Here is a 14,379-nt window from a genome sequence, read left to right as displayed (position 1 = left end):
GCGCTGTTTGCTTTTCATTCTGGCCTGACTGTACATAAATACATGTGGATTAGGCCATGGAGGTTGTCTGCTGTTGGAATGTGACCACCTTTATTGAGGCTGCATTGATGTGGTGGTCGATAGAGCAGTGGTGGCAGCGTCTAGCTTAGGCAGAATTCCAGCGTTCTGTCTAGCATTTGGTCTTGTGCGTACTGGTGCAGGCTGGTCTCTCATCTTCATCGACACATGGTTGGTGCTGGTCATTCACGTTGTTACAAGGTCAGAACTTTACAGTAAGCCTAAAAGAACATGAACAGGACATACAGATGCGGAGTACGGTGTAATATAGCACTATCTGTAGTGTAAGCTTTGAGCTCTTCTTTATAATTGGCTTTATAGTTCTTCAGAGTTGGCTGTGGTTCGCAGTGAAATAGTCCTGCAAGACTTCATATGCGCTGAGCTTTCCAAGGTTGAAAACAATTGCGTACAAAGAAAAAGTTCCCTGTAACTTGTTGGCAAGCACATACTTTGACTGACTATGGTCGAGGAAACCTGTGAAATAATGCAGGTACAAAATATTACTAAATTTAGTAGGGTAAACTGTGTGTTAAGCTACAGTCATGTTTGTTCTTCCTTTATTGCATTGTAAATTCCTGTGTTTCTGATCATACCTGCATTGTCACTGTTTTATTGCCTTGTTTTGTACTTTTTTTTTACAGCGCCAATAGCAAGAGTCATAACCAGATTTTTGTGAGCTATTAGTTCTTCATCACTTGAAGAAAGTAGCCATGAACTGTGGAGCACTAACATGACGCTTGTGTTTTGTTATTGCATCTTTGCAGGTTGCCTGCATGCAGTTCATCAACATTGTTGTTCACTCAGTAGATGACATGAACTTCAGGGTGCACCTTCAGTATGAGTTCACCTTTCTCGGGTTGGATGAGTACCTAGAACGGTTGCGCTCCACAGAGAGTGAGGAGCTCAAGGTGCAGATCTCAGCCTATCTTGACAATGTTTTCGACGTGCACGCCCTCATGGAGGACTCTGAGACCAAGAGCGCCGCCATCGACCGTGTCGCCGAGCTGGAGGCCCAGATCTCTCGGGTGAGCTTCATGCTTTTGCCTCTGTTGTGTGTCTGCATGTTTTATTCCTGTATTGCCTTGCTGTTACTTCAGTGGCATGAAAAATGCCTTACATATGCTGCAGCTTCCTCCCTTCTTTTGTTTTTTTATTTAGTGCCAAAATCTTGATCTACTTTTCTTGTTGCTAGTATTAGGTAACCAGCTGCATAGCCCTTTCCTTAAGCTCTTTGCTCTTTACTTGTACCCTTTCGACTGACCAACACCATTAGCTCGATCATGGTTCTAATTGGATGCATTGACTGTGACGTATTGACGCACACACTTCTTTTATGGCTAATGGCTACACATTCGTGATGTGCTTTCTTCGTATGGGGTTTTCAAACAGATTTTTTATCCTTTAGGCTTGGCCCTCTAGATAGCTTTCAGCAAGTAGACTGAATAACTCCTTCCTTAATTGATAACATTTTGCCACCAGATCACAACAGTTCGGTCAGCTTGTACATCTTTTTCTCGCAATAATATGCTAGTATTGTATTTGTATGCTCTGACAGCACAGGCTATACAAAGCAAAGTACATAATAAAAGGCCTGCTGATAGTAATATCTAGTTCTACAGTATTGTTTATTTGTATTGGTGTGCTAGTATGAGTTCGGTTACTGAATATGTTTGCATGGCATTGTAGGCACACAGAGTTCGAACGAATCACACTGTGAGATCCTGAACTTGGGCTGGGGCAAGTGTGGTAACTCCTCTTTTACAGACGATCAATAAAAGGAATTGATTTCTTCTAATGATTTCATGGCATTTTGGTGGATGGTATTCGTTATGAATTTTCAGAGAACAGAATTTTGCTGAATAACTTGTTTCACACAAAGGAGATGTAGTAGCCAGATTAGCAAAATTTAGCTGACTTTTTATTATTTTTTTTCAGGCCCATGAACTCGAAAATGAGATGATGGCAAAGCTAGGTACGTGTGTCTTGCTTTTCAAGCTTTCTTTTATTTTTTTCTTCCTCAGTTTTGGTGTATTTGGTCTTTCCACGCAATGTGCTGTACAAAAATAAATTTTATTTGCATTCCTTTCAACAGTTGAACTTGAAACACAACTGCAGCTCCTGGACAAGGAAAATCGGGAGCTACTTGTAAGTGTCGGCTGTCAGTGTTTAATTTTTAATACTCGTCATGAATTTCACTTTGTTAGAAGTAGAACACCAGTTCTCTGTGCAGTTTTTTTTTTTTTTGCTTACACAAGGATGGTTTAGCATTTTGTATAGAAGTTACAAAGACTGAATGAAAAGTCTTGCTTTCACACTGAAAAAAATCCTAGTGGGATTTTGGATGTTTTTAATCTTTGAAGGGCACCTCTTCTAAATATGCCTACCTGGTTTCACTCACTTGTGAAGCTTTGCGGGAGGGAAGGCAGTTAGCACAACTGTCGGTCATATTAGCAGTCAGAAACATGCCTGGAATCATAACACACAGACCTGTCTCCTCTGCTAGGAGTTAATGTGGATGACTCTGAACTCTTACTGCACCAATCTGGTTACGTTGCGCTTTAAGATGTTTAGTTGCTCTGCTTGATAAAAGAAGCCTAGAAAGGAAATATTTACCGTCTGTTAATGCTGTTTTGGCCGCTGTGTGTGAACACTGCAACAGCAAAAGAAACAAAATAAACATTGTTTTCTTTTTATTCCATTTTCCAGTTGGTGGATTTGTTTACTGTTCTATAATGCTGTTCAAGTGTCGATATTAGGGGTTGTCAGTCAGTATACATAGTGAACAACTGTGGCATTCACATTTGTCACCAGTGTACACAGCAATATTTCTTCGCAGTGCCTGTATTTATTTATTTTATTTACAGTACCTCTAAGGACCTTCATGTGAGGGTATTGGAACGGGGGGGACAAAAAACAGGAGCTAGCATTCAAAACAAAAATAGCGAAAAAAATGTTCATCACCTATTAGGACTATTGCATGCCATTTTTGTATTATCCTGTCGCTGGACTTTTGACTCCAGAAATAAAGAAACTTATACTTTCCTCTATTTTTTTTCTCTCTAATGTGGTATCATAGTGCATGTTTTAGCTCTAATGAATTTGAAGCCCAGCTTGACTGCTGCCAGGTAAACCTACGAAGAGGTTTCGATTTCCATCGTGTGCTTAGTATCAGCCATTTGGAAGTTTCGTTTCTCCTTGATAGCCTGGTTTTATGTTTTTTTGTCTAGACCCATCACTGTATTGACCAAATTGGTTCACTTCACCATGCCTTTACATCCTTTTTGCAGGAGTCACAAAAGCAGACGAGCGAAGAACTTAACACGTTGCGCAGGGCGGTCTCTGAAAAGGAAGAAGAGAAACGACAACGAGAAAGTTTTCTCGAGGGCAAAATTCAAGAGCTGGAAAGCCTCACCGGGACATTACCCAGAGGCAAGAGAAAACCTTCTGCAATTATTATTATGAGGTTGTTCGTTCATATCATCCGTTACTGTGCACTTTATTGCAACAAGTAAGCGAAGTTCTCGGGAGGCATTTAGGTAACTCGACAGTCCTTTGTATAGTCACTCCCTGCATAAGCAGCTGCTTGGAGGAGTCTCTTCTACGAAATATGTAGTCATGTCTTGGCTTGAAAAAGTATACGATGAGCTATAAATCTGCCTGTACTCGCACTGCTATAGAATTATTGTACAGAGCCAGAAAATTTGTTGAGAAGCTTCTGTTGACTAGACTGTGCTATGATTCACAAAGATGGGTTTTCAGGAACAAAAATTGCTAGAACAAAATATTAAAATTTGAAGCTCAGCATTTGTAGTGCCAAGTACCTGTCTAAGTGAGTTAAGCATTCAGGTGATCGTTTGTTTAGTCGCATTGGGGACACTTTTATGAGAATGCACGAATGAAGGAATCTGCGTGGGGCCTAAATAAGGTTAACATAACCCCATCTCAGTTCAATGCTCGTATTATTATTTGTAGGATGCGTTCCCACTTGCACATGGAGTCAAGGGTCAACTTCTGAACTGCTGTGGTGATTTTGATCAGATTTTCAGGACATACACCATTAGAACAGCACAAAAATTTCACTGTTTTATCTTGAGCACAAAAAAGTTGTTCACATCAGAATGAGTGTTAGGTTAGGAAAACTATCATTTCCAAAATACTTGTAATTTGTTCACTTTTTCAGCATAGGTGACCCCAGGAAAGCCTCTCATGCAGAATAAGGGGAACAGATTGTTGTTTTATGGCCGCTTTTGCTAAGTACTGTAACACAACTGAAAAGAAAGTTTAGTTTTTTGCTGCCGCTGCCGTTTAAACTATTTGACTTTTTTTGGCGTAAAATCTGAAAACTCAAACATGATAAGTACCCAGTCTTTTTCCCACCTAAATGTTGCTTCCGAAATCATCTTCAAAGTAAATTTTATCTGTGCAGTATGAAACGATCATTTTCCGTAATGTGCAATTTCACCCAGAAATGCAATCTGAGAAACGCAACTTCAAAGGCCAGGATTATATTGTATTTGGTCGCATTTTTAGTGCACTTCTCTTGAAGTCTTGACAAAATTTCTGAAAAGGCCAGAAAGGGCAAAAACGAACTGCAATACGCATGTTTTGCCTCTGTGCAGAGCATTGGAAATGTTTTTGAACACTGCTAGCAATGGCTCACACGCCACCTTTCACCCGAAGAAACAAACTTCGTTTTCTAAATGTTTATTGTGCATATCGTGACAAAAATTGAGACATGTTCCTCAATAGCTTGTGAACCTTGTGTAACAAAAATCCAGAAGTGGATTTATTGATCAAAGTTACATTTTTTGCCCCGCATCTTCCTTAAAAAAGAATGAGAACTTTGGCAATGTGACAGATAGTTTTGGTTGTAACTTAATTGAAGGTTTTCTTTTCGAAGAGTGAATAAATTGGTTGTGGAAGGCACGAAGCACAGATTTAGATTTTTTACTTTCCTGCATCGTTTTTGTGTTAGGCATGCTCCACATTTCTGTAGAAACAGTGTTGATTAAACAATTCATTCAAAATATGTGCACTTGTCAAGCTTTGGAAGGGAATGTCTGTAAGATCCAGGACAAGGAGATGAAACAATATTTTTCTTGCTACTAAAATACCTCAGAGTGTGACCTGTGCCTGCTTCTAAGCTGCTTTGAAAATAATGTTGAATTTCTTGCAAAGGAACTGTGTGCATCGCAGTTTTCTTCGAGTAGAGATTAAGCACATCAGTTCCTTTTTGCCAGAAATTTCAGCTTGTGGTGAAAGCATGCAACCATTTTTAAGTGTAACCAAAGTGGTCTTGCACTAAGTAACTACTTAGTACTCAAGGTTGATGCCCTGCGACTTCAATGCAAGAGAACTCTGCAGCTGAACTAAAATGGCACTTGGAAAAGAACGCATGCAAACAGGTACTACACGTACAAAAGTTAACTAGGAACCCGACCGCGGCAGCTGTGTTTCGATGGAGACGAACCTAAGGCGCTTGTGTGCTGTGTGATGTCAGTGCACTCTCAAAGCACGTTAAAAAGATCTCCAGGTGGTCGAAATTATTCCGGAGCCCCCTCTTTCTTCCTTTCTTCTTTCACTCTCTCCTTTATCCCTTCCCTTACAGTGGTGGGGATATGTGAGACAGATACTGCGCCATTTCCTTTCCCCAAAAACCAATTTTTTTCAATCCTTATGTAACGGTAACATAAATACTGCGCGAGAGACAACACATTCTCCTACAAATAGAGCCTGGGAAATGCTGGGCAAGGAGTCCGTGCTCGCTTTCCCAGCTGCCAACTTGGGTTCCAGTCTCATCCACCTTCGGGTCCGTATACAGGCCAGAACGTGACCCGGTGGAGCACCGCTTAAAAACGCGAACAAGGGGATTGGGGATTGTGCCCACGTATGCAAACGCATCAGGCATCAGTGCGATTAAAAAGCTAGCAACGATCGAGCACTTCGCAAAATAGAGAATATAGGAGCATGAATGTGTGGCAGCCAATTTTGCCCGTATGTTCTCCCATGGCAAGTGTGTGCTGTCATTGTAGACTAGTATTGCTGCTATGCCCCAGGTGTTGCATTGGCCCATTGTGCAGGTTCCTCAGCCAGCTCTCTCCATTGCCCTGAGAGTAGCATATCAGGAGTAACTCCTCCGCCCCCGCCGCCACCACCACCGCCACCCATGGCAGGTGCGCCACCGCCTCCACCTCCACCGCCACCACCGCCAGGGAGCGGTGCCATTCCTGTTCCACCGCCCATGGTGCCTCCCCTCAAAGGTGGCATACTGGCACCACCCCCGCCGCCGGGCAGCATGCAAGCGCCACCAGATGGTAAACCACTCTTTTATGCTGCTGTACTCCATTTCACATTTAGCATGCAACATTGCGGAGGATACGCAGGTAGTGTGCCCGATAAAGTATATCACTTTGCCGCATGTAACTTGTACTTCTAGAAAATTTTATGAGGTTTTTTATGAAAACGTGGAGTGGTATAAAGTGACATGCTTGGCATTGCAAATCATGGACAAGGCAGTCAGGTGTTCAGGTATTGAATCTTCTGATTATAATTTTACTAATGGCGAACTACATTTTTTGGTCTGGATGGGGTCTGAGCCGTGCCAGATACGTATCACTTTGCTGGAGACACTATAACTCCTTATGATTTTCGCAAGAGGCAAGACAAAAGCGTGTAAGTGGTAAAACAAAGTGCAGGATGTTATCATTTGCAGTGCTTAAACTTTGTCACAATGAAAGATCCTTATCCGTTCTTTGAACATCTGACAAACTGCTTTTTGGGCATGGACGTAGCCTGCACGAAGTGGTCTGCTAGCTTTGGCAGCATTGCACGCTAAATATTAACGAGAGATGCAGGTTTCAGGGGCGAAATTTTTCTTTTTTTAGCATGAAGTTATGAAATTTGCCATGCTTGTTGGCAAGTGCACTAAATGAATAAATTAAAATTTTCACTCATATGCCTCTAGTAGTTTTGAAATATTAAATTTTATGCACTTCATTGCCATACCAAACTTGCAGAAAGCCTGGCATCATAACAAAACGTGATAGGAGCCTAGAGTCACTCTTAATTTTTAGCGAAACGAATGGTTCATGCAGTGACAGTCTCCAAATATTTTTATCAACCTGTTCTTTTTTTCTACACAGAACATTATATCCATGCTTGCAGAGTAAAAAAAAAAGTAATTAGAAAATGCAGACGCATCACTGCATAAAGAATTTGTCGAGAAATACGAGGTTTGATCCAGAAATAAGGTTCCCAAAGAGCTCCAGCCACACGGGAAGGTGCGAGGCGAAATCCAGCAACATAACACTACTGAGCGTGGCTGTTTCCCCACTCTCAATCCTTCCCAGCCGCGCTTCGCTGTGCCGCTCATTCTTGACTCGGCAGCCGTCCGATATGGAGGTTCCCGTTGTTGATCCCCCCAAGTGCAAGATTCATTCCGTAATTCGCTTTTTGCACGCCAAAGGGACTCCACCCATGGGTATTCATCGTCAGTTGACGGAGGTATTTAGCGACCAGTGTATGTCCGTTCAGCACGTCCGAAAGTGGTGCAGGGAGTTTAGTGCCAGTCAGAAGAAAGATCAATATGAAGAACGGAGTGAAAGACTGTCAGTTTTGGAGGCGGTTATCGAGATGGTCCAATGCAAAGTGCTTCAAAGCAGGAGGATCACCATCCGCGAAGTTTTTGCTCATATTTCTGGGAGTTCTTACGGTACAGTGGCAAGAGCTTTAACCGAAAAATTGGGGTATTACAAGTGTTGTGCTCAATGGATACCGCGGCTATTCACAGCAGACCACAAGGAGTAAGCCTTGACTGTGCTCGCCACTGCTGATCGATTTCATTGAACGTGGGACAACAACCGGCTCAGACAGTTATTGTGCAACACTAAGAAAACTCAGGCGAGCTATCCAGAACCGCCGGTGAGGACGACCGGCAGCCGGCGTAACGCTGCTTGACGACAATGCCCGACCTCGCGTCTCCCATCAAACCCAGGAACTTTTGACAAACTTCGGGTGGACTATCATGCCCCACCCACCGTACAGTCCAGACCTCGTGCCTAGTGATTATCACTTGTTCCCCAAATTAAAGTAACATCCCGTTTGAGTGGCCAACGCTTCCGGAGTGACGATGAAGTCAAATAAGAGGTGAAAAGCTTCCTCAACGGGTTGGCGGCGGAGTTCTACGATATTGGAATACAGAAATTGGAACAACATCTACAAAAATGCATAGAAAAAGATGGTAATTATGTAGAAAACTAGAGCAAAGTTTTATCTTTCCAGTGATGTAAATTTCGATGAGAATAAACAATGTTGTCTATTTCTAAAATTTATGGGAACCTTATTTCTGGATCAACCCTCATACAATGCAATAACCCTCATGGAAATCAATCAAACCATTATCGTGCTGCACTTTCTGTAATCAGCGCAGTCGGGTAAAAAAAAAACACTTTTGTGAAAACTGGCACTGAAGGTGCATGGGCAGTTCATGGCAATGGCTTTGTAGAGGCCATGGAATTTTAACGTTTCTGCACTTATTTTGTATCTTAGGCAGGTGATTTTAATGGGAGGAGAACTCCGGTGGAGCAAGCTTCCCAGCGATACCGAACATGTGAGCGGCAGTGCTTAAGCGGAGGTATAGCGATCAGAAATTGGCCATTTTCACTGATATTTCAGCCTGTTTTATTGCTACCCAAGGTCACAAGAACATTTTTCATGGTCTTTTTTTTTTTTTTGCTGTTTTGGGCAGGAATTCTTTAGAGTGGTATTGAAAAGGTCTTATATACTCCAAATCTGGTATTTTCTAAAATTCGAGTTTTTATGGGAATTTTGTGATCTGAACCCTTTGTAATGGATTGTACACTATCGGGGCATACAGCATCGTTCCTGTAGTCCAGTAAGGTGTTGGCTTTGGTCTAGCTGGTACCGCACATACTTGATGAGGTGACAGTGTTTTAATGTGTTTGTTTTTGTGAGTTCGTACTTAACTCTATGGTCTGTCGTTGTTTCCTAGTATATAAGAGGGCGGTAATAGCTCCAGCTAGGAAGAGGTTGGTTAGACAAAAAGAAATGCACAGATGCCACATAGTATGCATGTGTCGCGTGTTCTCAAATTGACCTTCAGCATTTCTAAATCAATTAAGCTTTCTTTTGTACAGCTAAATTGAAAAAAAAAGAAGCACTTTGTGAGTCATAAAGAGTTCAGATAACTAAATTTTAATCTTCTTAAATTTAAAAAGTTCCATCCATTGTTGAAATCTTCCTCTGTTTTAATATTTTTTAGTCGAGTGTCTGTAACCTCTTTCAAAGCAACAGTAACTTCTACCAGTATACCTTCATAAGTTGTCCATGCCAGCTAGAGTCATCAGAAACTCATGCTTCAAATATAGGATGATGATAATAATATGTGGCATTCTCAAAACTCTGCCAGTCACATCAGACCATGTCAGCCATAAATTTTGTGTGCTGCTTTTGAATTTCTGCAGGACTTGGGGAACACACCTCTAATAGGCTGTTCAGCCTTGAATGCTACAAATCCTAAACTTATCTTCCAAGCTGGTTTACAGTTTCTCCTCGGGTAATATAAATGACAGGAAGGCAATATCTTGTTACTTGGAAAGCTTTGTCTCACCAAAAATCCAACTTCATGCATTCATATTGGAGTTTTGATTTCACAGAAACGTTTGCAACATGCATGTACTAAAAAAAACAAAAGAGGTAGACGTTGAACTAATATTGGTACTGTGCAATGCAGCAATGACGATCAAGCGCAAGTTCCAGACAAAGTACAAGCTTCCCACACTCAACTGGATTGCCCTGAAGCCAAACCAAGTTCGAGGGACTGTTTTCAGCGAACTGGACGAAGACAAACTGTACAGTGTATGTGCTTCTTGCAAAGCCAGTCTTGTTGGCTGAAGTTGTGTGGTCATATATTTAGTTGTAGCTCGACAGTGAGGTATGAAGAAATTACATGTTGAATATTGTAAGGTTTGCAAGAAAAACTTTTCTTCTCAGAGAAATCAACTGTGTAGTGTAGTTAACTGGGTCTGCTGCAAGAAAGTGCTCTAATGTGTATTGCTAACTGTGCAAGCTTAGCCTTAATGATGCATGATTCTATGTGGTTACTTTATTGCATTTGATGGTTAAGCTGCTCATTTTTTCATGTGCTGTGCTGTCAGGAAACCACATGATGTGCTCATCACATGCTGGGTCAGTACACCATGTCTAGTGAAATTGTTGCACATTGTCACATCACAGCACATAGAATAGCTTAGACTTCATGCTCTATAAGGCTTATGCCACATAGGGAATTGAATACATTGTTTATGGGCTGCTTTTTCTCCCAAATTTATGCAAATGTGTTCTTTTCAGGTTATTGACTTCACACGTTTTGAAGAACAGTTCAAGTTGGGCGTGCAGGGAGCATTCCCAGACCGAAGTGACGACATCAACAGCAGCAAGCGCTTCAAGGTAGGTCACATGCATGTGCTTTTGAGTGCATCTTTTGTGCATGCAGACTTGAACCCAACCAGTCCCATCTTTCGTTGAAACTTTTCTACGGTGAACCCAGCTGTGCCTGAAAGCCACACCAGAAAAAAGAAGCCTGTAAACTAGGCTGCTGTCCTGGATTTTTGACACATTCAATTTTAGGCCTTGTGAACAGCCTGTGCACTTCATAAATTTTACTTTGTAACATCGCATGTTCATAACTGTTTGCACAAACCAGTTCTCAAGGAGTCTGGCTTTAAATGCACCGAATAATAAAGCCTGGAACCATTTTTTGCTAGATCCTTTGTCTCATCTAATATTCTGTTGCTGGTTTTGTGATGCTGAAGTTGAAAGGAAGAAATCAGAATAATTTTTGGAATGGAGCTGGTGGAAGTTGTGGGATTTCAGATGTTTATTCCAGAATGGTCCTGCAGGCAGGCATTAATTACGTTAGTAATATTAATAAAGACATAAATTTGAAGAAAAAAAAAATCACAGCTAATAAACCAGTGCAAAGAAATAATTATCTTGCTGTAATTCTTGTAAGTGTCCAATTTGCACTGCTTCTTGTAATTTCTCAGGTTCCTGAAAAGGTGACACTGCTGGAGCACAACCGGTTACGCAACATGGCCATCTCTCGGCGCAAGATTGAGCTGGCCACAGACGTGGTAGTGCGGGCCGTCAACAGCCTCGACCTCAAAACCATCTCGCAGGACTGCGTCGACATCCTTCTGCGTATGGTGCCTAATGACGCTGAGGTGACTGTCATGCACGTGCATTTGTCTGGAATGCTTGATAGGCAACATTCTGCAGATTTCAAAAGGCAACTTTGTGACAAAACTCACAACATATCCATGCCCTTAGCCATCAGCCCTGTGCAGAAAAAGTTCAAAGTTATGAAGACAAGTGACTTGATGTAGTGCTCTCATTTGATTACAGCACTGATGTCCTGTAAAAATGTTACCAGATCACAGCACTAGATCATATTAAGCTGCTATCTATAAAGTATTCCGGGCTTGCACCAACCTGCAGCAAGAACATCAATAGCCATCTTTTGGTGCTGCACAGTTGTTTTTTATAGATAGGTGTGGCTCTTTACCTGTACCGACCGTATTTCTTATTCTTCTGCACTTGTTTCTCATTTTTTATGAATAAGAGCTATCGTTAGGAGGGCTGGTGCCACAATATTCATAGTGGGGTGGGAGGGGCAGGGTGGGCAGTAACTTTTGTAGTGAAATCTACACTAGGCTAGTCAGCAGCGCGTTTTGGGTAAGTGTCCCTGGTCACTACTGGGCATGCGCCGCTAATTGCACTGAGCCACAGGAACCACAGTTGCCCAGGTGCAACTTTCAAGTTTCAGTTTCCTCTTTCTTCCTTTCTTCTTTCCCTCCCTCCTTTATCCCTTCCCTTACCTTGTGGTTCGGGTGTCCACCGAGATATGTGAGGCAACTACTGCACCATTTCTTTCCTCAAAAACCAAACAAAACAACTGAGTACCCACATTCATTGGGTTCATTGATGTTGACAACATTGTAGAGGCCCTTCTTTTAAGAGCGTTAGCTCTTACTCGTCATGTTTCGTGATTTTGTGGGGTCTGCTACCACCCTGAGATCACAGTGCGATCTGTGGCAGCAACTAGAAAACAGCACATCTCTCATTGAGACTTTTAGCTCCATCTGCAATAGCATTGTAGAAACAACCACCTGCCACGTGCCAATGATGACGTCACGGTCTAATATGGCGGATAGAGGTGGAACTATGTGAGTATGACGTCAGGGGACGACATGGTGGCATAGTTTTGGTTTCTCGAATCCAAGATGGTGGCCATAAAAATTGGTTGTGCCCTCCCATCCCTTCTGTATTGCAGCAGTGCTGCATGTCTGCCACAACGTTGTCAGTGCCAATGCATGCAGCCCACATCTCTCTCTCTCACCACCACCACCTACCTCAAAGTGCGATTGAGGTATCCACTGACCCAGGGAGTGTTATGCACCCTTCCTTTCCTAAAAATCATTCGCGTCTATAACACTGTCAACACCAATGCCAATGAACACAATGAATGCCTGACAGCTTTCACTTTGTATATCCTGGATTAGCTGAGCTAATCCTCATTCATTTTTTTTTCTGGATAGGTATGATGCCTTTGTGGTAATTCACCTCACAAAGAGAAAATAAATAAAATTAACCAAATAGAGCAATGAGGGCTTCACATATGGGATGTACAGTCGAACCCGGATATATCGAATTCGACGGAGATCGGAAAATAGTTCGATATAGCGAAAATTCGATATACAGATATAGGCCAAAAAAGCACTCGCGATCATAAAAAATTGTGGCTTACCAATTGGAACAGCCGCGAATCACATAGCATGTGCACACAATATGAAAGCGCTTTATTTCACGGAAAAAAAATCACTAATTTTGGGCTGCTTTTTCCTCTGGGAAATGAAGTTTAAAACACTAGTTTCAATCTTCTCGAGACTGTCTAGGTGCGAGAGCCCAGTGCCTTCCATTTCGCCACAACAGCGCCGAATCAGGCTGAACGCTGACGCCAGTTCAGTGGCTGTGCACGGACGCGTTTCTTCGAAAACACAGTTTCCCTCGTTGTCTCTGGAATCGCTGTCTTGAACGCCAGCTATTCCGGCCACAATGTCCTCATCAGCGAGGTCGGCTACTGCTTGAACTTCGCTGTCAGCGTTAATGAAGTCATCAACAGTAACTTCGGGCGGGACGGTGCCGGAAAAATTGGACAAGTCGCGGAACGCGTCCTCCAAGCACTCATCGTCATCTAAAGCTTCCGGACATTCATCTCTGGCCACTTCAAGGCCTGCCTTGCCAAAACAGTTGGCTACTGTGGCCTGCTTCACGTCGCCCCAAGCGCCGGTAATCATCTGGATCGCGCCAAGCAATCCAATCTTCAATTCAATTCAATCTTGAGATCGGTTCCCATGCGGAGGTTTATGAGGAGCCGTTGAATAAGTCGCTTCCGATAGCCTACCTTGAATGCCTTTATGATACCCTGGTCGAGGGGCTGCAGTCTCGCTGTGGTGTTCGGCGGGAGAAACTTCAATTCGACGTGCTGCAGCTTGCAAGTTGTTTGATGGGCCGAACAGTTGTCTACCAGAAGGCAAACTCGGCGGCCCGACTTGCCCAACTCAGCGTCCCAAGCCTGCAGCCATTCAACAAAAAGTTGACGTGTCATCCAGGTCTTCCTATTACAGCCGTAGCGGATGGGAAGCTGTTTACAGTTCTTGAAGCAGCGCGGTGACTTGCTCTTCCCGATCACGAATGGCCGTAGCTTGCACGAGCCGTCCATGTTGGCTGCAAGCAGCACCGACACACGCACTTTGCTCACTTTACCACCGTGGCATGTGGTTCCACGAAGAGCGAGTGTCTTATTCGGCAACATTTGCCAAAAGAGACCAGCTTCGTCTGCATTGAAGATTTCTGCAGGCGAAAACTTCTCAGTGATCTTCGGCCACTCCTCAGAAAGCCACTGCTGCATCTCCTGGCTGCTGACAGCCCCACTTTCGCCTGAAATGGCCTTTCCTACAATGCCGTGGCGGTTTTTAAACCGTTGCAGCCATCCAGTGCCACCGCAAAAGTTCTCTTCGCCAAGAGCCGTAGCAAACCATTTGGCCTTTTCGATTAAGGTCGGGCCATCCACGGGAATATTTTTCGCTCGGATTTCAAGAAACCACGTGTAGAGTGCCTTCTCCACTTTGTCAAAAGCAGCAGGGCGCACACGATACGCTCCCGAGTGACTTTCCTCACCTGCTTTAAGCTTGATGTCCTGCTTGTTTTTTAACAACGTACTTAAAGTACTCCGCGGAATGC

General features: G+C 43.0%; 1 protein-coding gene across 2 annotated transcripts in view; it reads left to right on the top strand.

Moving 5' to 3' along the window:
* Nucleotides 1–14,379, top strand: part of Frl (formin-like protein) — a 214,246-nt gene that overhangs the window by 172,363 nt on the left and 27,504 nt on the right. For both annotated transcript variants that reach the window (XM_077658477.1, XM_077658476.1), the window contains exons 9-16: nt 822–1,082; nt 1,993–2,029; nt 2,150–2,202; nt 3,345–3,486; nt 6,138–6,371; nt 9,809–9,933; nt 10,426–10,524; nt 11,124–11,300. In XM_077658477.1, coding sequence (XP_077514603.1) covers nt 822–1,082; nt 1,993–2,029; nt 2,150–2,202; nt 3,345–3,486; nt 6,138–6,371; nt 9,809–9,933; nt 10,426–10,524; nt 11,124–11,300 — 1,128 coding nt within the window. The remainder of the gene's footprint in view (nt 1–821; nt 1,083–1,992; nt 2,030–2,149; nt 2,203–3,344; nt 3,487–6,137; nt 6,372–9,808; nt 9,934–10,425; nt 10,525–11,123; nt 11,301–14,379) is intronic.

This window comes from Amblyomma americanum, chromosome 3 (assembly GCF_052857255.1).
Source record: "Amblyomma americanum isolate KBUSLIRL-KWMA chromosome 3, ASM5285725v1, whole genome shotgun sequence".
NCBI classification, from domain to species: Eukaryota; Metazoa; Arthropoda; class Arachnida; order Ixodida; family Ixodidae; genus Amblyomma; species Amblyomma americanum.
This window is presented reverse-complemented; position numbering and strand designations above follow the sequence as displayed.